The following is a 22,498-nucleotide window of genomic DNA, read 5'->3' on the forward strand; positions in this document are numbered from 1 at the left end:
AAAATTTACATTAGTAACTCTGAAGACTGTAGGAAGAGGGTTTTATCCAACATTTCATTTTATGAAGTTGCAGAGGCCGGACATGGTAGCTTTCAACAAAATCAAAGCTGTCTTAGAAGAAGTTCCTCTGCTATAAGCTATTAGGGAAGATGATATCTCTACTAGAAGAGCTTAGGGATTATGGGTATATCTTATTGAGATGGACAAAGTCAAGTATCCATTCAAAATTTCCTCAAACAAATCGAACGGATTATTCCTATTAAATTCCATGACGGGAAAGAGCACTGAGTTCTCAGAAAGCTTATTTGAGAAGAAGTGGATGTTAATCTGGAAAAATAAGCTACCATCAAACAAAGCTACGAGGATGAAAACGTGTAACATGCTGCATATTGTGCAATGGTATAATCATATATGCCTTTGCTATGAGAAACAAGAGAAGCTCTTATTCGGAACAAAAATTTAGGTCACACAAAAGAAATCCGAACCAAACCAGGACAAGAGAAAAAGAAAGAACTTTTACAAAACGAAGTAAAAATTGAAGAATGTAAAAAATCAATTGTAGGATTATCGGCAGAAAACAACAAAGACCAACAGTTAGTAAAACAGAAAAACCAACTAGCAATCATATAGTCGATAAGCCATTATGACCAACAGTTGAAAAGAACACAGTGACATCATCTGAAAAAGATAAGAGGATGACGAACACAGTGATGTCATTAAAAATTCCAAAATATCAACATTTTATTATTTTAATTAAACAAAAACCTGTATTGTACATTTTCATATGTTAATTAGATGTGTTTTAAAATTAACAAAAAAAATGAAATATATATGTAGTATTGATGTGTGCGGCCCAAGAGCATTTGGCTTAAAAGAGGATATGAAGCCCATGGCCTATCAGCCCATAAGGAGGCAGCCCACTAGAAAATTTCCCACATTCAGCCCAAGAGGGGGGCGCAGTAAAACGCTTTCCACACCTTAGGCCCGCGTTCAAGAGCCCCATCAAAACAGCCCAGGAGAAGGGAGATGTCCCCAATACTCAGAAATTCTAAACCTAGAAGGACTCCAACAGAATAGGTATTCTCACGTGCAAGGAGTCATCCCCAAAGCAAAGACGTGTTGCTGTGAGTTGATTAGCTGAAGATAAGACCAAATCACGCCTTATCTACAGGTGTCTTAGCCCCTTTTCCTAAAATACAGATAGTATGCAGAGTGCAACGAAGGGGGACGCCCCCTCTATATATACCGGTGTAGTCCCCCAATGGGGACACCTTTCAGAATCTAAAAATTTGCTTTCTACTCTTGTTGTAGCTATTGACTTGCATTGTAACCATAATTTTGTCATGAATTTTCTACTTATATATATCTCAATTTTTTATTATAATTTATTTTTACGATCATTTGTTCCTATATTCAAGGCTAACTTGGACGTCAGAGTGCTAACTTGTTGTTTTGCAGGTTCTGTTTTTTTAAAGATTTTTTTGCTTAATCTGCCCAAGTCCATTATCAAGGTCCAAGCTAATTGGATCCGTGCTAAAACCGCACACATCAAGTATAATAAAGTAGAATAAATTTGATTATTTAGTTTTCTTATTGAAATAATTAAGATCCTTTTATTAATAAATTATATTGTCATGTTGTTTCTTTTTCGTAATTAAATATTTTTTAGTTAATTATATAAATTTTATTGTTGTTGTATCATCACTGTGCTGTCGCGTATATATCCTTAATTAATCATGCAATTATGTAATATATAACATATGTCTTAAATTGTGTTATTAAAAGATTTATTACACCTTAATGATTGAGGACCTCTAATAAATTGTCTTAATTGAACTTATTTTCATATGAGTTGACTATATAATCATAATTAAAGTACATGTCGTTTTCCATTTATCATAACACTTGCCTAAGTTTTTTTCAAAATAATTACATGATTATATTAATAAATTGAACAACTAGGTAATACGATCAATATAACAACACAATTAAAAACTATAAATGTATTACGATAAACTCACAATATTTACATATGCGAAAAAACTCGAATTTATGACTTCGATTAATCGTAATCAATATGAGGCTCAGACATGATTGGTATATACTTGCCTAATTAATTAAGTTACCGGTGGAGAATACAAACAACAACAAATCAACACCTCTTACCAGCATTAATCGTTTTATAATAATTTTAATTTTTTATTGGGGGCGGCGTTGATTCTAATATAAAAATAGTAATTGATTTATTTAAAAATATTGTTACACTCATCCATATCCAATTGACTGACCATTTTTCTACTAAAGAAAAAAGGAAATTGTGACAAATGTAAAATTATAATTCCTATGCATTTAAAACTTTATTAATAGTATAAAACGCCAAAACCATGTGCATCTAATTGATTTAAAAAATATAATGACAAAATATTTTAAAGATCCTCAACACATCACTGTTCCCTATTGTTGACTTCAACTCTAATTATATTCAGATACAAACTCACTAAAAAATTTATTAATTGTTTCCATTTTTGGGTCGTTGATATAAAAAAATAATTAATTTATTTGAAAAGATTCCAGCAAATAGTTGACTCGACATTTTGGAACTTTGTGAAACGATACTATATTAACTCAAACTATGTTTTCTTGAAACTCTGTGAAACGAATCTTGGGGCTTTAGCAGAGACTGGAAACACCGAATGGCTACATCTCGACGTCGACCGGAATCAGAGGCCGCAACCCATGAGGGCGCAGCTGACCGGCAGGAGCTTTTCAACCGCATTGCTCCTGTCTATGACCAAGTACTGCGCGACCTTTTACTATATTATATATGTCTTCATATACTCCAACAATTCTTAGTATCAATGTTCTTCTCTTTCTCTAAGCAAATGGGAACTGATGATGTCTGAGCATGGGCTTTGTTTTGCATGCAGATGAATGATGTGTTTACGCTGGGGCTCCATAGGTTGTGGAAGAGGTGGACTGTTTCTTGGAGCGGGTATTTGTTTCATTACATATAATTACCTTTATTTTTTGGAATAATTATGCCGCCATCTACTAAGATTTGAGCTAATTACTTATCCTCAACCGATCAATGAAAGTTCAAATTGATGGTATGGATATGTTCGCCTTGAGGATAGGGTTTATCAAATGGAAGGAGAGAGTATGCAACATTTTAAAAAACACAGGGTTTTTTTGCCTATTCTTTTAACACAGGGGATTTTTAGCTAAATTTTGAAAACAGAAGGGGGTTTTATGCAATTTTTCCAAAATATGATGCAGGAACTACTATTGAATGTGAACACAAAGTTTTCCAGCAATCAACGGGTGCACATGTAATAGAATACATCTTCTGGGCGTTCAAATCGTGTATTGAAGGGTTCCAATTTTGTCAATAAATTATTAGTGTAGATGGGACTTATTTATACTCAAAATACAAACACAAAATGTTGATTGCAGCTGCCATGAGTAAAAATCAGTAGTACTCCCTCTTGCATCTGCAATCGTCAATAAAGAATCTTATTCATCTTGGAAGTGGTTTTTTCAACAATTAAGCAAGCATGTTATAAGAAGGCGATGTGCGATGTGCCTTATTTTTTACTATCACCCCTATATCACTAAAGCAGTAAGCGAATGTTTGGACTTTATGCCACCTCACGGGGTGCACCGCTATTGCTTAAGGGACGTGTGTTCAGATTTCAACAGTAGTTACAAAAATGTGGTATTGAAGGATCTTTTTTGAAGAGCTAGCTCTAAATATCAAATTAGATAGTTTAATTGAATTATGGAAGAGATAAAGAACAAAAAACTAGATGTGTTTGCATTCTTAGACCAGATTAACAAGAAAAAATGGTCTCATGATGGTGAATAGGTATGCAGTATTTTGACGACAAACATGTCTGAATGCATAAATGGAGTTCTAAAAAGGGCTCGCCGCTTGCCGGTGACTACAATAGTTGAAATGACGCTTCAACATACTGTTTATTATTTTTTGTGCGAGGGAGGCAAAGAGTCAAGTAATGATGAATAACAACCAACTATAGACGGATTTTGCATACAAAATGTCCACACGGTGGCAAAAAGAATTTGTAAAGCATATGACCACGAAATACTATCACTTTCAACAGTCTTCCTCGGTCGTGAGAAAACGCCAGTATGGACATGGACTCAACACCCATGTTGTCAAAATCGCCAACTGAGAATGTTCATGCGGTAAGTGGAATCAATTTAGCATCCCTTGCTCTAGCGCTAAAAAATAAACATTGCATATAATATTAATGTTGCATCAATGGTTAATAATTATTATAATCTGATAGTTTATAAAAATACATATTTTAAGTCTTTTGAACCTGTGCAGTCAAAGATTATTGGGATATTTCAAAATTTGAATTGGTTCACGATACTACTATTCATATCTCTACACGTCTTAGTCGAAACCAAACATGACGTATTTAGAACAAAATAGATTGGCTGCAAATGCGTGAAAGGCAACAAGCCCAACAAAGAGGAGATTTTTCAAGACGATCAAATATGCCAGTGAGGAGTTGTCTACAATAATTGTATTTTTGCATTTGTATAAAAAATTATATACAGATTTGTATAGATAAATTGTATTTTTTTAATTAATTCAATTTTAATATTATGATTAATTGTAATTTACTATTTTAAATTTGTAATTGTATGTTTTTTATTAATTAAATATATAATTATTTTAAGACCCAAGCCGTGGATGCTATCCACGACTCGGGCATTAATTTTAGGAAAAAAAAAGTTTGTGTGGAGTCGTAGATATTGTCTACGACTCGACACTTTAATTTTTCCAAAAAATAAAAAATTTATGTCTGTCCACGACTCGTCACAATTATGTATAATATTAAAAAAATATTATTTTTATAATTTTCTTTATAATAAATAAATAATTGAGCATGTGGATCACCCTTTAGCAGGTATCTTTTTCGGGCTTTGCTCTTCAACAAGAGCTTTATCTTTTCGGTGCTCCTTTCTAGTGTAGTCAGTAGGGTGATCCTCGCTCCTACGAGCTTTGTCTACACAGTCCTTTAGGTAATTGGTCTGGATGAGCCTTTCTATATGCTGCCTTAGCTGGCGGCATCTGTTCGTATCATGTCCGTACTTTCAGTGGTACTTGTAGAAATATCTAGATTCGAAAAGTTGTGGTCCTTCATTTGCACCCTTGAATTATAATAAGTATTTGGCTGTTACAATTTTATATTTATGTGGCCCATTTAATATTTGTTTTATTAAGGTAATTATTAGTTTTTAATCTTGCCACTTAATTTTTTTTATAACAGTCAAATTCTTTAAATTATTTATAGGGCCATCAACATTTTCATTTGACACATTGAGGAAAAGATCCATAGTTTAATGAAGAGTTTATGTGAGTTTCGAGAACAACATTTCATACTCTCACAAGTATTTTAGAGTTTTTGTTAAGTGATTGTGGGTTGGTTCTTAGTCTCCTAGTGATCGTACACATGAGATGAGATACTGCTCAAAGCTAATTAATGGAGTTTTATCTTAAAATCATGGTCAGCGGTTAAAACCTGCACGTAGGGAGGCAAATCATGACTTTAGGACAGCGACAAGTATCGTGACTCTCCATCGGTGCAACTTTTCTAATTTTTTGAATTTTATTTCATTTATTTAATTACTATATCTAATTATGTGATTATCATATTGATATTGATGTGTAAAAATATCTAATTATAACACAAACCACACAATTTTCACCAAATTTTTCACCAATACTCTTGGCTATGTTGTATGTAATAATCATCACTGGAATATTTCGTGCTTGTATCCAAAATTCTGATGTGCGAAACTCAAGTTCGCTGAAAGCTTGTTCTTGTTTCCATATTTTTGTAATAAAATGGTGAGCTCAAAATGTCCAAGGGCTTTATTCAAGTATCCTGTCTGCATCCTCTTTGAATGAAAAAACAAATGCAAAGGTATTCTGCTCAATTGTGTTGACTCTGACTTTCACCTTTAGGGTTCTAGGCTTTTAATAGAGTGGTATTGATAGCTCCATAATTGAGTTGTTCTTAGTAAAAACTTTACCTACCATAGCTCCATAAGCGGTCGGTGATTCAACCTCGGCACTCTTGTGTTCGTTCAAACTACGCTTGATGAATTTCGTTCTGATTTTCCGTTAGCTACTGATACATGTTTTTTTCTTTTTTAATTTTCTATATAATTTAATAGTTTTTTTAATTAAAATGTATGTTATTGTTATAAATATTATTAATATGAAAATATAGTGTTTGATATTTATTTATACAAAAACTAATATTTTATTCTTAAAAACCATAAAAAATCGTAGGAATAGCTCATGAATTATACTGCCATATATAAGGGGTAGTTTGATTTATTTTGAAGAACACATGAGAGTAATATGCTATTTTTTTTGTGAACATAACACAATGGGGTATTTTGCAGTTTTTTGGTTTGGAGGCAAGTTCCCAATGGGCTTCTGGGTCTAACGCCTGATGGACATAATTGATTGATTAACTGACCCAAAATAAGTAAGTGTCCCAATATATACCATATCGAGAAACGTTTTTATTGATTCGATAGGTCTTTTCTTTCGGAGCATGATAGCAACGTAAGGATCAATGAAAACACGACCTGTATTTGTTCTTCACTCTATTATACTCCATAAGATCTTTTAAGACATTGTCTAACTATCATCGTAACATTTACATCAATTGATATTTTTGGGGTAATTTAGATCACAGTTAATTAGTGGTGTCTTCTATCTCCTCTTAGTGCAAAAGGTAGACTCATGAAGTCAATGTCTTTTCATTTATTCGTTGTAATGATGCTAACACACGAAAAGCAAAAAGAAGTTAGCTTTTCCAGCTGATCTCCCAATGGCCTTTTCCCAAATCTATTGGTTACATAACAAACTACACTCTGATGTTTTCAAGCTGGATTGATCTTGATTCATCTGCATGTTCTCTATGGTCTGAATTAGTACGAATGACTCCATTTGCGTCTTCGATGTCTGCTGATTCAACTGGAACTATTGTGCTCCTACGAATTGGATATACAATTATGTTTGGCGATGCATTCTCGTCGTCTTCTTTGGACCTGCTACAACGGAACGATTTGGGGTCTCGTTGATCAAAATGCTTGCAGAGTGCACGAACCTTGGACCAAATTGTGGTGCTAGAGCTGGAGATCCTTTGAATAAAATCTCTATTTTTGTAGAGATATGTGACCAAGAATACCACAAGGCAGGTCGTGGTGATCGCCCCAGTGATTCCAAAGAGGATTTTAAAGCTATGCAAGTCGATATTTTTCCATGAGGCAGTAGAGAGACCTAGTTCATCTTCATTACATGCTGAGTCTTTCATCCAATGCGCTTTAATTTCCGATATTCTACCATCATCTATGAGTTCAATGATTGTGCGAGAGACGTCAGCAACTAATGGCGATCCCTTTCTAAAAGCCTGTCGATTTTGAAAGATAAACGAGATATTATTAGCACTATGAGCTATATATGGGCATTTTACGCCTAATGAAAGTATTAATAGACACAAAACGTCCTGAACAAAAGAAATGGCGATGCAACTCCTGAACTTTTAAAAAGGAGACTCAATCAATTGAAAGAAACTATTGTACTTACAAAGGCGAAGCCCTCAGTGAGAAATGGTGAGCCAACTTTCATGTACTTGTTACAGTACTTGGACAAGAAGAGGTTGGTGTAAGGCGTGCGGGAGAACAGTGCCGTTATTCCACCTCTCTCACTTCCTCGAGACAGGGCATCATCAACATCCTCTGGATTATTGTAAGTCCTGATCTTGGATTCATCGAATCCCAAATCTTTCAAGTACTGAAAGATGAAAGAGCCTTCACGACACCCAATATAGTCTCCGTTTCTGATAAGCACATTTACATCTGTATCAGCTTTTTGAAGTTTCCATGCTGTTAATCTTGCTGAAAGGCTTGCTGTGTAAGTTGAGCTTAATATTAGCACAACAAATACCCAGACGACCACAACTAGTCGAGCTAAATTGCTCACTATCCTTTCCCCTACAATGGTATAGACACGACACAGTATATATCAATGAGAACATACATGTAAACATCATTAAAATTAGTAGGAAAACAAGAATTGTCTATGTTTCTGATCAAAAGGAGGACGATTACTCACTATGTGCGAATACTAATGACATGAAGGGAATGTAGAAAATCAAGCCAACATGCTCCGAGGGGGGACCTCTGAAAGCTCTGTTAAACCTATGTTCAAGAATCCAGAGAGCAACTCCAGTCAAAATGAATAGGGCTATGGCAGTTAACCATAGTTCCTTTTTGAGGGGCTTCAAGAAAAACCATTCATCATTGGGATTTTCATATTGAATCTTCTGTGTCCTCGTAACTCCTCCTTCTTCGATTGGGAGAGTAAAGTCGACGAATTGAGATCGGTTGGCTGTTATGGTGATGTCGCCGACAGCAGCATCGTACATCTGAAATATTATATATATAAAAGAACCATGAAAACAAGTCGGAGATGGATAAAAAATAGAAGTTGTGATCAGAACAAAGTGGAGCTGATTTAGTCACAGTACTATTTACCCCATTGTAGACTTCATATACTAATGCATCATAGTTCACCGCACTTGAGTCATCATTGGTTTCAAATGGGACATACTCGTATCGGACAGCGCCATGATGTAGATGTGCCATTACAGAATCAAACAAATCTATGTAGTATCCACTGATTTTGGAAGCATTAGTTTGAGGGTCCCTTTCGACTTTTACGAACTGCGTAAAACCAGCTCTTGCTGGAACTCCAACTTTAAGCTTCTTACCACTTACAGGGAACTCCCATCCCTTTGGTACTTCCTTTGATTCTCCGGGCCATGTGATGTTCTTCAATTTTTCACCTGTAAAACTGATTCGATTCACATTTTTTTCACCTGAATTTCGAGTCCGTGGTTCCCATATTCCCACCTCTTTCAGCTCCTTTCCAACTAAATTCAGCACTTGAAAAGATGACGTCTCTAGTTGACCATTTACTAATCGGAAAACCCCACCTAGTCCTCGAAATGTCGTCCCCAAGATTGCTCCCAGAAGTTTTGGACCTGTTTGTGATATTTCAGTAGCAAACATGTTGGTGGAGTTAAAAGCAAGTTTACTCTGTGAAGCACTTGGCTCCCTAATCCCAACTTTTTCTGCAGCCATAGCTAATGCCCACAAAGTATCATATGCCCACAGCCCGTAAAGGCTCATCTCTCCTTGTGATGAGATGCTGGGATTATCCTCAAGGAACTTCCTTTTCCACCTTCTAGTTGTAGACCTGAGTCTTCTTGAAGTGGGAATTAAGGGCTTTACACCAATAACTCCTTGCATGGATTCGACTACATGTGGATCCAGTGAGTAAAACAAATCCATCAGCCCACTGGTTACAATCCATGCATACCCTTGGCTCATCATTTCCGCTTCCTTCACTTTAAGGAAAAACCTGGAAGCAAGAGAGCTTGAAATATGCACCACAAAGACTCTCGTCTGCATAGTTTTCATCTTGTACAGCTCTTGAAGGATAAAATCATCAGTTGCTGATACAGGGATAACGCTTCTGTATGAAACTCGAGCGTTGACATCTTGAAATGCATTAGATAAGAAAGGAACAATGCCGTTGCCATAGTCTGAATCTTCATACACGATAACAACTTGACCCCATCTGTAGTACTTAACTATGGTTGCAATAGCATCAACTTGAGCAGCATCAGTTGGGGCAGTCTGAACGGAATAGAGGGTTCGAGGATTGAGTGAAGGACTTGTTGCAGAAAAAGAAATGATAGGCACTTTTGCTGCATCTCCAAGACCAATCACAAAGTTTGCTTGCGCTGATTTTTGAGGACCAATTATTGCATCGACTTCTACCTCGTTCAACAAATTGAGAGCTGCATTTACGCAAGACGATTGGGACTAACTAATAAGCATATGAGAAGAAACAAAACATATATTGTCACAAAGATCAAACATGCAATTAGTCTTTGGGTGCATGAGATGCCAATATATACATAGTTGAGAAAGAAGCAAGAATATATAGCGAAAGGGATGAGTAATCGGCTACGTACCACTAGCTGCAGCATCGGTGACTAGTCCCTTTGAATCCCTTGTGTGAAGCACAATTCTTGTAGAATAGTTTGTGTGAAGTGAATAAAAATCAGTGAGAGACAATGACAAGCTGGTGAGGCCTATTCGCCCAACAAGTGACTCGAAATCAAGTACGATGCCAACATGAAAGTTCGTAGAGTTATTTAGTGCGCTGCACAGTGTGAGAAATAGAGTAAGTAGTGAGAAAGATGAAATTGTGAAGAAAGGAATTCCCATCTTTGGCATCTGATCCACGTTTATGCCAAGGGAAGTTCAGTTTTGTTGTTCTATATAGCAAGGCCACAAGAGACTAAACTCAAGCGACAATATATACTTCATCAGCAGGATCTTCATGAACTGTTAAAAGTCCACTCTCATTATCATATTTCTAACATACTTTGATTTCATGAGACGAATGTTCAGCGAGCTTTCACCAGGAAATCAAACGATCGCTACTGTTCTTAATCTCTTGCTACAATTGAGGAATACTATGAGTTCAATCAAGCTTGAAAATTGATTCTTTAATTCCATGATGCTGATGGTCAATTTAGAATGGTTCTACTCAGCAGTAAGCTTGCGGATCAGTCAAAAATTGAAATAAAAATTTCAATCCATTCAATGTCAATCCCAAGCTATCTTGAAATGGCTCTCGAGTCGAATGATCGGCCAGTTTTCTCGTACAAGAAGCTACTAGTCATAGCACCATTTCTTCCAGAAAATTGAATTAATAAAAGCCCTATTGAATTCTGTATACTTTTCGGATGCAAAGTAAACTTTTTGATTTGACACTGACAGTAGGATGAACATTTTAAGATAGACTATTTGTTTAATTTAGTGTAGTGATGAATATGTGATTAGACAATTAATCATTTCTTATGGTGCCCCCAGAGACTAGGGCAAAGGAGGGGACATCCCAATATATTGATGCCAACAAAATATTGTGTTGGGGTTCAGTTGAAGTACAAAAATAATGAGATTAAATGTTAGGAATTAAGATAGTGTAGATAAATGAAAATGAGAGTAAAATTTCTCATTGGTTTTTTTAGTACAATTAAGAGATTGAAATTAAAGTTCAGAGTATGAAGCTCGAAGAAATTAGAATTGTCGTTTAAAAGTAAAAGTTGAAATTGAAAATGGCCTTTTTTATTTGGATAGCTAGGCTTGTTAATGAGTAGGGTATTAAAACTATCCATACCCAAAAAATAACCTTCATATCAATATTCATACCTTACCCAATGGGTAAGAGACCTACCCTACCCTAGACCCATGAAATTAGTGAGTGGATATGGGTAGGGTCTAGTACCCATGGATATAGGTAATGGCTTAATATTCTAAATAACTCTGGGTATTGATATAGTCTAATATCCAAATATGTTCATTTATAAATAACTTAAAAAGTTTGAATTTGTTAACTGTTAGTAAATCAACTAACTAAATTTGTCTAATATTTAAAAAAATAAATAGTATATTATTTTATTACAGATTTTATTTATATTAATTACTTATCGAAATTTTGACCGAATATGCAAGAAAATTACAATTATATAAAAATAGAATGAAGTTAAATTTTAGAATATCACTGAGGGGTACAAACAGCCTTTATTTATATTTTTCTACCTTTTGGGTATGCTTAATGCATGTTCTACCAAATTAAAAATTTGAAATGCGTTTTGAGTAAAATTCCTGAAGTTAACATTTCATTAATAATGTAATGTTTGTGTACGTGATGTGTGATGTGTGTATGTGAAATGAAATATCAGATGCAGTAAAAATTGGGACAGAATCCAATCCATGCATCCCATGGTTCAAAGTTGCGGAATCAATAATAATATCGGCAGGTATTATTCTATATTGATTGTAGCGTATTGAGGTATTATCAAACGATACGAAACAAATGTATTATACAATGCTTAAGAAAAATCTCAAAAGATAGTAAAATTATAAATGATTAAGAATCACAAATTACTATATAATATTACAAATCAAAAGTTATATAATATCAAATATCAATAAATTAATTATTGAAATGCTTAAGACATACATGCATAGTCAAAAGAGAGTGGATTGTCAAAGGAATTCAAAATTATCACCACCATCATCAACATTCCTCCTATAGCATTTTTAATTTCGATTAAAATTAATTCTCATAGCATTTTTAATGATTAATTCGATATGTTTAACAAAATATATTGAATGTATATAGTATTTGAAAAGAAATTTTTTATTAAGAAAATAATGAAGAAGAGATCAAAAGAAATTTTAGGCCACTTTTTCACCATCACTAATTCTTGGGCCGAAGAAAAGAGAATTTCTCACTCATTTGCTCTCTCTCACATTTCTTCACCAAACTTTAAATCCATCAAACTTTTATCTTTCTCTCTTTTTCTTGAGCTTAATCCCTTTAAACAATGGGGATTACGGCGAAAGGAGAAAAATAAGATAGTGATGAAATTACAGTGTCATTATATTCCTCCACAATACCCAAAGCAATATACTTAAGTAACTTCATTTTTGACATATTCACACCGATAACACCTGATATTACCAGCAATATTATCATATACCAACGATAATATCATTGCGTCAGAGATAATATTGAATATTATCTGTGATACTAAATCAACTCTGATAATATAGGGTATCTGGCGTTTTTATGGAATCGACTCTAATCAATCCAAATACGTATTGGTCGATATCATCGGACATCAGCCGACACTCTGAAATTGCAACAAAGAAATTAAATTTCAAGTAAAGACTGATGAATTAAGGCAAGTAGTCAAAGTTTCCTATCTAATATATTGGGAAGAAGTTTCAGTAGCCTATGACATTACCCCTGATTGAGTTTTAGCCATTTACAAATGTCACCTGGGGTAGAATATACTCTGGGAAATGCTGGCAATTGAAGCAGCATTGCCATACTCAACAGGCGATGATGACAGGTTTTCGCTCCGGTCATTGAATTCCATTGTCTTTTCATCCATGAAAGGCGGGTTGGTCGGTGCAGGGAGGATTTCGTCTTTGTTTACCAGCATTTGCAGTGCCTTTGACATGGATGGTCGTAAAGAAGAGATTTCTTGGCAGCACAAGAGTCCTGTATGAACCACTCGTAGAAACTCGCTCTTGATGTCAATGTTTTCGTAGTTATGCAGCATAAGGTTTGGATCGATGAGATCCTCGATTGTTCTTTCCTGGAAATGCTTCCATGCCTGATTCATCCGAACGATATGTAAGGTTGATAACATAATTGGAACGTTAGAACCTGGCTTGTGATTCTGAGAGGCTTTTAGAACTTACAATAGTTGCCAAGCTTTCTGTGTACTGCGAGGTTTTACTTCCGTTGTTCTGTCTTCCAGTAACAATTTCCAGCAAAAGCACACCGAAGCTATAAACATCTGCTTTTTCCGTCAGCTGGCCATGTGCTAAGTATTCTGGAGCCATATATCCCCTGCAGATATGCCGGTTTTTCAAGAAGGATGAGATTCAGAATATTTACGCACATATATTTTGCAAAATGGATCGTTAAAATCCCATCAAATCTCTAGACGTTACCAACGCTCAAATGAAACGGGATGGTATTTAAACATTGTCAACTTAGATGCCGGATTTTAGTGTAAAACTAGACTCTTGTGAATGTTTGCTAGTAGAAGGATTAAAGAATGATATCCTTACAATGTCCCTGCGATGGTGGTGCTAATATGACTTTTATCTTCTTGAAACGACCTCGCCAACCCAAAATCAGCAATTTTAGCACGCAGCCTGGAGTCCAAGAGGATATTGCTTGCTTTTATGTCACGGTGAATGATTTTTGTGTTAGGATTCTCGTGGAGGTACATCAACCCCTCTGCTGATCCTATGATTATCTCAAATCTCTTCTCCCAGTTCAATTCTTTATTTTTGCTTGAATCTGTGAACAATTTGGCATTAGATTGAACTACTAATTCTAACAAACAGCCTGAGCTTTTAGAAACTTTAATGCAAAGTGAGTACTTACCGAAGATAAAGCAATCCAGGCTCTTGTTTACCAAGAACTCATAAACGAGCAGGCTTTCAGGTCCTGAACAACTGCAGCCTAATAACCTGACTAGATTTTTGTGATTGAGGCTGCTAATAATTTTGACTTCATTGTAGAAATCTGATGCTCTGTGTTTGTTGTTAAAGAACAGCCTCTTGACAGCAATCTCTCTTCCGTCTGCCAAAACTCCCTGCCGTGATATTAACATCCCAGTTTTAGGCATCAATGTGCTTCAATAGAGAGTAATTTCACGTTTTATACAAGTTTGTCCAGTAGCAACCTTATACACTGTGCCAAATCCGCCTTGCCCGAGCTTGTTGGCTTCGTTAAAAGAGCCAGTGGCTTTCTCTAGCGTGGAATATTTGAAGTTCAGGCTGCTGTCTCTCAGGATTTTGACAAATTTCTCTGCATCACCTGAACCTGAAAAGATCAGGGATCCTGTTAAAGACGAGGTTACCTGAAACTACAATTGTTGACGATATTATACTGAAGTTTCCTCATAAACAACACTTACAAAAATTATGTACGCATGGTGAGCATATGTTAAATGCAATAGAAGATGTAATAGGATTTGAAATAGGAAATCCAATTTGCTTTCGCTTTTAGGCAAATGGCATTTTACCTTTTCTCTTCTTTTGGATCATTCTCTGCCTCCACACATAAAATCCAATGACTGCACCAATAATAAAAACAGCTATCGCACTGATACCTGCACTTACAATAACTATTACAGTCCCTGCAGAAGTGCGATTTCTTGATTAGGTCAAAAATTAAGAAAAACAGAGGTTGAACTGAAACTAAGAAAGTGTATTTTCACCTCTTGAACTTCCATTTCCAGGAACAGGATTCAGGAAATTGGTATCAGAGTAACTCAAGAAGCATCCGGTGTTCAACCCCCGGCCTTCGGACCAAGGCAAACATCTATATATTGAACTAGATGCATTCTCCAAACAAGCTTTGCAAGCACTTGCGTTTAGCGTCCTCCAGCAGCTGGCCAAAACATAAGCCAATTCTTTGGTTGTCCCAGGCACGGCAACCTGAGCCCGTGCATAGCCGTTGCTACCCACCGCTGCTGAAACTGCTTGCAACAAAGCCCGTCTGGCCGATGCCTGGAATGCTGAGCCCTTTCGGGTTTTATTCCCACAGACGGCACGATCATTCCTCCCGGTATACTCCTGAAAGAAACTGTAATTCTCAGCCCTCATGAAGCAGCCGTCCAGGAAAATCCTCCCTCCATTCGCAGGAAAGCATTGAGGCAAAACGCTACGTGCTTCAGCGTAGCACAGTACACAATCAAGTAAGGAGAGATCGCCATAGCATTGTGCTAAACCATAATTGGTGTCGAGTCCTGAGCCCGTAATTGCTACACCGGAGCCCGAAGTTCGCATTTGCTCGCTTATTTTCTCCATGGTGGCAATGAAGTTCGGCACGTAACTGGTGGAGTTATGCTCGAGTTGATTCCCACACATGATCTTGACAGTCTGAGATCTTGGGTCTGCAAACGATGCATATGCAAACAGCAGAATCAACAGCATGCTGATCTTGATTAATGCACAAAGAACTGCTTCCTTCATCATGGTTTGCTTTGCGTTTCAAGCAAAATTGATGACAAAGCAGCACAAATCTGCATAAAAACCAGAGCAGTTGTGCTGTCCCACAGGTTAAAAGTGCAGTATGCAAGATGTATGTGAATCATTATTGCAGAACATGTTGAGCTGTTTCATGTTCAAACTCACCTAACTAAAGTTAGCTCAATACTTTCACACTGGATTTTCAAACACTTGGCTGCAGAAGTCAGCTAGATAGTCAGCAACTTCGCCAGTTCAAAGGCTCAAACCACTTCAAATAAACTGGCACCAAAATTGGCACGTAACATGTTCCTCATTCAAAATACTAATACACCCAAAATCCTTTATAAAAGAAAAAACAACACGACTCTTTCATCTTCTAAAATTGCAAAACAACCCTCGATGCAGGAGACAGTGACGCTTTTCTTAAAAAGAAAAAATCAGGGGTCATATTTCGTTTTTTTTTTTTTCAGAAAGATTTGTATTTACTATTGTTTTTATGTAAGAGTAAATAGCATTTAAGTTTAAAAGGGATAGCTTAGCAGAAACTAGGACCAGAGAGTTATTGTTTCTGATAGCAAAATAATGAATGACACCACAACAAGAGAGAGCTGGCAGCTGACATTAATTTTCCCTGAGACCCCACCCCCACCTCATACGCAGCTATAATTATCACAGCAGCGACCCTCATGTGAACCTTTTCCCAAAGAATCTCTTTGAGGTTGAAGACAAAGGCGAGTGAAGATTAAGTTAAACCATCCATAATTGTGGTTTAATGATTAAGGTCGAATATTGTCACATACACGGTATATATTTCATTTTTTTCTAAGATTGTTTAGTCAGATTAAAAATATAATTTTGTATGCTTAGTGATCTTCAGGTGATTAGATTTTAGTTTTTAGAGACAGTAAGCGCAATCCTCCCATTAGGCCTGCGGGATGCCATCCCTATTTTCTTATTGTTTTTGTAATTCTTTATATTTGTTATCATATATATTGGATATTGGGTCAGGTTTGTGAACCTGTAATCGAATATGTACCCATATTTGATCTAAAGTTTGAAGTATCCCAATTTGACGGCGGGATTATGACTCCTCTAGAATAAATTCTATCTGATAGAGTTAGTAGTCTCTTGAATACATGTTTGGATAAAAACTCCTCTAGGTTAGATCCTATTTGAAATAGGGTTTCTAGTCTTCCAAATATACTATCTCCAAATACTTTCTCTTTCTATATTTTTTTCTATCATTTTTTCTTGGATCATCACCATATAGTTCGACTCTACAGATTTGAGGTGCATAAATGAGTGAGTTATTCTACAATAAACCAATTATCATAATATAGCCAATAACAGTCGTTTTAATTGTGTTTAGAATATTTAGATAATATAAGTTATAGATCAAAAGTATATAATTTAATAAACTTAATGTTATTATAATAATCACATTGCTAAGTATCTATAAATGATAGATTAACTTCATGCTAGATGTCATTAAGGATAATACGAGATAAGAACAATATTTAAAGTAATGAAATATACAATTGATTCACTATCAAAATTATAGGTCCAGTGTATGTGAGCTCAATTGCAAAGTTGAGCTTAGCGTCACAGTTAAGGCTAACGTTGAGGTCACATGTATAAATTTGAAATTACAGGTTTGAATTTTATGAGATATACGAATATTTATTTCACTTTATGTGAATTATTATAGTTTATTTATTGTTGTTAGCCATATTGATATGTTATCGAATTAAAGTATTGTTGTCGAAATCGAGTTATTGTAACTTATTTATCATTATTAGTCCAAAAAAATTTTGCAAGGCTGATTTTTTTTTTCTATTTAGAAATTGCAAGGCCAAAGTGATAATATGTTTGATTATACATCAGAAAGAACGAACGCAATCTTTTGAAAGGTAAATTATATTGACAGTCCCAAGATTAGGTTCAAATACAAATATTTTTTGCTCTTTGTAAGAAATTGGAGATAATTTACACTACATTTTGTTCATATATTTCTAGTCTCGTTAATTTTATTTTTTTTGGTAGATTCAAAATTTGTATGATCACACAACAAAAATTTTAATAAAAAAATATTTAATTATTTATACTTTCTAAATATTTTTCAAATATTTTAATAACTAGACAAATAATCATAAAAATATACAAATTCATATAGAATAATGAGATAAAATATCTATACATTCGATAAAACTTTAATTTATAATTTGTGTATTTGTTCATGTAACCAAGAATTTATGTGTGTGTGTGTGTGTGTGTGTGAGATATAGAGAGAGAGAGAGAGAGAATCCATGACAAATATTTTAGCCACACTCGTATTAACCATGACAATTAGTCATGATTAAATGTTAAATTTCTTCTACTGTTCGTATAAATAGAATATAGACAAAATAATGAGAACATTTATTTTCTTATGAAATATTAATCTGTAGAGCTTATAAGATATTTTTAAAAAATTGGGTGATATTAACTTTGTTTTTTTTTAAGAACTTATAAGATTGAAAATATTTTATAAGATATTTTGAATACCTTATACGTTCAACAAAACACCCTCTTACAACACTGTCAAATTTGACGAAAAAGAGAAATTTATACTGAATTATATACAACATGGAGAGCTATTTCTTTAATATAGGGATTTTTTACTAAAAAACCATAGAGCATATAAGGTACATGCAAAGGTAGTTGATAGGGATTAAGGAAATTATTAGTAGAATGACATAATATCCTCATAATAGGCCTTTATTACAGCGTCAGTCCCAAGATTCATGCCCTCTCATTTTGTGTTGGGCTACAGAACCCGAGCTGGCTCCACGCCCCCTACTCAGAGACCTGCTGCTGGAAACTATTGATTTACCTAACATCCTACAAGTTAGGATCATAACATGTGGCACCGCGCAAGTGGACCTTTTAGACATGTAAGTAGACCCACTCAAACATTATAAATAGCTCATGTACAGTTTATTTATAAAAAGACATTTTATTACATTGAGATCAACATTAAATACTTTGAGATCCCATTTATATTGGCTCTTCTATGTTGAACTCCTTCACTGACTTAGATGTCGGAGGGTCTTAGATGGAGACCTCCCAGCAAGCCTAATGATGTGCTCTCTTTTCTCATGTGCAAAACCTTTCCGAAGACGTGAGAAAGCTGACGACGTGCCACCTAAATCAATGGTGATATTTGCAATACAACTGCAACTACAATCTCTATAGTCTACTAGTATACTTGGATGAGTTCTATCAAGTCATTGAAGGCAATTTTTCTATGTACATCGAGGCAGCATTACAATGTTATGTTATCTAGTTTGCTAAAACTCTTTCATCTTGGTTCGAAAAAGCTTTCTGTTATTTCATTATCATATGACTCTGTGTTCGACTCATGCTGAGAGAAGTACTTGCCCGGCGGATTGAATGGACCGATCATTTCTGCACTATTGGAGCTGAGAAACGGTGGCTGTGTCGGCCCAGGGATTTCTTCATTACCGGTCAGCATTTTCACGATGACCGACATTGATGGCCGACGTTCTGCTGCAGCTTGTGCACAGATTAGGCCAATTTGAAGTAGTCTGGTTGCTCCTTCTTCCGGGAACTTCCCCTTTACTGATGGATCGACTGCTTCGATTAGTTGTCCCGATTGATATAGGTCCCATACCTACAAAAGAATGAAGGAAAATGGAAGATGAGTTTTAGTTCATTAGTTATTCACATTGTAATGCGATAAGAAGTACCTTTTGGAGGATTGAGAGAGAGTTCTGGGAGAAAGCATTGTTCCTTCTGCCACTGACGACTTCCATGACTACAACTCCGAAACTATAGACATCTGCTTTCTCTGTCAATTTTCCACGAACGACGTATTCTGGGGCCATATAACCACTGTTGGAATTAGAACTAGTTAACATCTAGCGATCAAGCAACCGAGGACAATTGGAAAAGTGAAGATGGCATTATATTCTAAGTACAAGCATAGATTAATAGCAAGATCAAGTAAGACATCATGAACTTACAGAGTGCCAGCAACAGCGGTACTGATATGAGTCTCGTCTTCTGGGAACAATCTAGCGAGACCAAAATCAGCAATTTTTGGCGTGAAATCCATATGCAAGAGTACATTGCTCAGTTTTATGTCCCGGTGTATGATCCTCAGCTTTGATGTTTCATGAAGAAAAGCCAACCCCTCGGCAGTACCCAATATGATCTTGTACCGCTCTTCCCACCCCAACGGCGGCACATCTTTTCTAACTGGTCAAGCAAGCCAAGACGAGGAATATTAACTGACCGATAGGGATAGATAGGACAATCAAAGGCCATTTTGAAATGGAAATTAGGATCAGAGAGCAACCAAACATATAGTCATGAAGGCTTTGGTTCGGCACGTATTCGTACACAAGGAGGCTCTCCGGCCCTGTAATGCTGCAACCCAAAAGCTTCACCAAGTTTGGGTGATCAATACCACTAATCAAATTAACCTCGTTAAAGAAATGATCGGCCCATTGTGTCGTGTTAAAGAACAGCCTCTTTACAGCAACCGTCTGTCCACCTGGTAATATCCCCTTTTCGCCACAAGAATCAAGAATTAATAGCCTTATGAAGTGTCCAAATGACTATTTTCGTTCCTAGTAGAAGAATCAACTATAGAAACTAGGTTACCTTGTAAACAGAACCTGATCCTCCTTGCCCCAGCTTATTGGAGTTAGCAAAGTAATTTGTGGCCCTCTCTAGAGTTTCATATGAAAAGTTGATTTTGGACTTGGTGACTCTGGCTAAAAGGGTACCGAGTTTCTTCTTCTCTGTCATCGGACTAGTTTACGTTACATTATGAACCAAAGTCACTCCAGGAAATAAGAAAGACGGGTGATGATCGGTTAGGTACCTCTTCTTCGTCGTACAATTCTGTTCCTTGCAAAGAATGAAACCGCAGCTACAAATAGCAGACAAGCAATAGCAGCAGAAGTTGAGGCAAAAATAGTTGCACGGCGGTGAGATCCCCCTAATATGTCACACAATCACACAATTTATGACAACATCATGCCTACATTAAACCAGCCAAAAATAGAGTTTCCCTTCAAGGCGAAGCAAGCAAAATACCACTAACTTATCCAAACAGAAAGAAATACGACATGAAATTATATATGTAAGCTCAATGAATTGGTAGAATTACGGCAAAAGAAAACTATAAAGCAGGGAAACACTGGAGAACAGAGTCCTCGGCCTCAGTCTCCACTCAAAAAGAGCTCGAAAACGACACAAAATTGTAAGAAATCAACTGCAAAAGTCCCTTTAACAAAATGGTGATTCCAATCAAAGTATTCAACCAAAGCACAGATTGAGTAAAACGTGTATATTGGAGTAGCAATCAACAGAAAGACCGAAACGGAGGAATTATCCATATGCATGTCGATTATTAACAAGGTAATATCAGTCACCTCCGCCTCCGGCAGGCGCATCGCTGGCAGAATTGTTGTAAAATCTTGTTGTTGAATACCTAAAGTAACAGCCAGCATTCAAAGCTCTTCCTTCCACCTTTGGAGGGCAAGATCCAATTCTAAGCACTGCATTCTCCAAACAGTTCACACAACCACTCCCATTTACAAACTCCCAACACTGAGCCAACCCATAAACTGTCAAATTCCCATTGCTGACAGACCCTGTAAAGAATCCATCATTCTTAGGCCCCTCCACTCTCACTTTCCTCGACAGTTCCAACACACTATCCGCAAACAAACTCCGATTCCCGACAAAATCATCAGCCCCACAAACAGTTCTATCCACAGCACTCAAACTCTCATTGAAGAACATAAAGTCATCATATCTCAAGTAGCATCCATCATAGAACAGCCTGCCACCTTTAGTCAACCGCTGAAACGGTAAACACCTCAAAATTTGAGTCTTCATCCGAGCAAAGCAAAGATTGCAATCATTCTGAGATAAGTCCTTCATACATTCACCAAAGGTGTAGACCGTGTTGTTGCCTGTCCCGTTTATCACCACACCGTATCGCTGCCTGGAAACCTGCGGCGTGACGGAATCCATAGTTGCCAGAAAGCTTGCTACATAGACTTGCCTGTCAGAAGCTTCCGCCGTCCTGTTGCTGCATATCAAAGCTGCTTCTGTTGCTCTTGGTTCCGAAAAAGATTGTCTTACATGAAAAACCAGTACTATTAGCATACGCAGAAGCAGAAAAGACATTTCTTGACCAAAGATTAACATCGGATGTATGAAACCAGTGTCTGATTATCTGGGATGGAAAGAAATTCGGGTAATAAATCTATGGACGCATGTGAAGGTATGGAACTGGAGATCAGGATTATCATTAATGAGAGACGTATTAATTAATGCAACCCATATCACCATAAAAGCAAATATTTGACAGAAAATTTCAAAAGCTGAAAGCCGTGTTTTTTTTATATCTATGGTCCATCCACAAAAATATGTATAGTATATCTATATCTCAATATATCTATATAAGATATCGTGTGGTCCACGGTCCACCCACAATTTCAAAAAGTATAGTTCTTGTCCCTCTGTTTACGGCCTCCCTCCACTCTTTGACCAAAGCCTCACTCTGATTGAGCCTTTTAACTTGTAATCCACTTAAACTCTTTGTCAGCAATATATATGAAAGGCATTGAGGCATGAATGTCATTAGGGATGGCAATTGGACCCAATTGCCCGGAAATGAGGTGGATTTGGTACTCATATTATCAGGCGGGGCGGATTTAAATTCTAAAATATTGGACTCGATCAGGTTCGGATCAATTACGAATTTTATACCAAACCC

General features: G+C 36.2%; 3 protein-coding genes and 1 long non-coding RNA gene across 7 annotated transcripts; 1 reads left to right on the forward strand and 3 right to left on the reverse strand.

Moving 5' to 3' along the window:
* The first annotated feature begins 2,659 nt into the window (after window positions 1–2,659).
* LOC148787300 (uncharacterized) lies at window positions 2,660–3,415 on the forward strand. Its single transcript, XR_016066977.1, has 3 exons — window positions 2,660–2,795; window positions 2,928–2,992; window positions 3,277–3,415. It is a non-coding gene; the product is annotated as an uncharacterized LOC148787300 (long non-coding RNA).
* Window positions 3,416–6,790: 3,375 nt separating this feature from the next.
* Window positions 6,791–9,874, reverse strand: LOC105168659 (glutamate receptor 2.8-like). Its single transcript, XM_011088791.3, has 4 exons — window positions 8,590–9,874; window positions 8,168–8,480; window positions 7,640–8,046; window positions 6,791–7,463 (listed from the first exon to the last, which is right to left on the reverse strand). Exons 1-4 carry the CDS (start codon window positions 9,535–9,537, stop codon window positions 6,918–6,920), a joined length of 2,214 nt encoding a protein of 737 aa, XP_011087093.3. The 5' UTR covers window positions 9,538–9,874; the 3' UTR covers window positions 6,791–6,917.
* A 2,965-nt stretch (window positions 9,875–12,839) lies between these two features.
* On the reverse strand, window positions 12,840–16,099 carry LOC105168284 (cysteine-rich receptor-like protein kinase 2). 4 transcript variants are annotated; one of them, XM_011088305.3, is made up of 8 exons: window positions 15,865–16,099; window positions 14,946–15,752; window positions 14,751–14,864; window positions 14,409–14,548; window positions 14,108–14,318; window positions 13,786–14,020; window positions 13,411–13,561; window positions 12,840–13,322 (listed from the first exon to the last, which is right to left on the reverse strand). In XM_011088305.3, the coding sequence occupies exons 2-8, from the start codon at window positions 15,703–15,705 to the stop codon at window positions 12,978–12,980; spliced, it is 1,956 nt and encodes a 651-aa protein (XP_011086607.1). In that variant the 5' UTR covers window positions 15,706–15,752; window positions 15,865–16,099; the 3' UTR covers window positions 12,840–12,977. The 4 variants fall into 4 exon arrangements, with proteins under 4 accessions (XP_011086607.1, XP_088739205.1, XP_011086608.1 ...); XM_088883079.1 differs by having other exon boundaries at window positions 14,946–15,777; XM_011088306.3 differs by having other exon boundaries at window positions 14,946–15,623; window positions 15,865–16,098.
* A 2,552-nt stretch (window positions 16,100–18,651) lies between these two features.
* Window positions 18,652–22,159, reverse strand: LOC105168285 (cysteine-rich RLK (RECEPTOR-like protein kinase) 3). The gene is made up of 7 exons (XM_088884180.1): window positions 21,144–22,159; window positions 20,591–20,707; window positions 20,368–20,507; window positions 20,060–20,270; window positions 19,725–19,959; window positions 19,449–19,593; window positions 18,652–19,372 (listed from the first exon to the last, which is right to left on the reverse strand). The coding sequence occupies exons 1-7, from the start codon at window positions 21,925–21,927 to the stop codon at window positions 19,040–19,042; spliced, it is 1,965 nt and encodes a 654-aa protein (XP_088740306.1). The 5' UTR covers window positions 21,928–22,159; the 3' UTR covers window positions 18,652–19,039.
* Between the last annotated feature and the right edge of the window lie 339 nt (window positions 22,160–22,498).

Source organism: Sesamum indicum, linkage group LG8 (assembly GCF_026168435.1).
Source record: "Sesamum indicum cultivar Baizhima isolate 11 linkage group LG8, ASM2616843v1, whole genome shotgun sequence".
NCBI lineage: Eukaryota > Viridiplantae > Streptophyta > Magnoliopsida > Lamiales > Pedaliaceae > Sesamum > Sesamum indicum.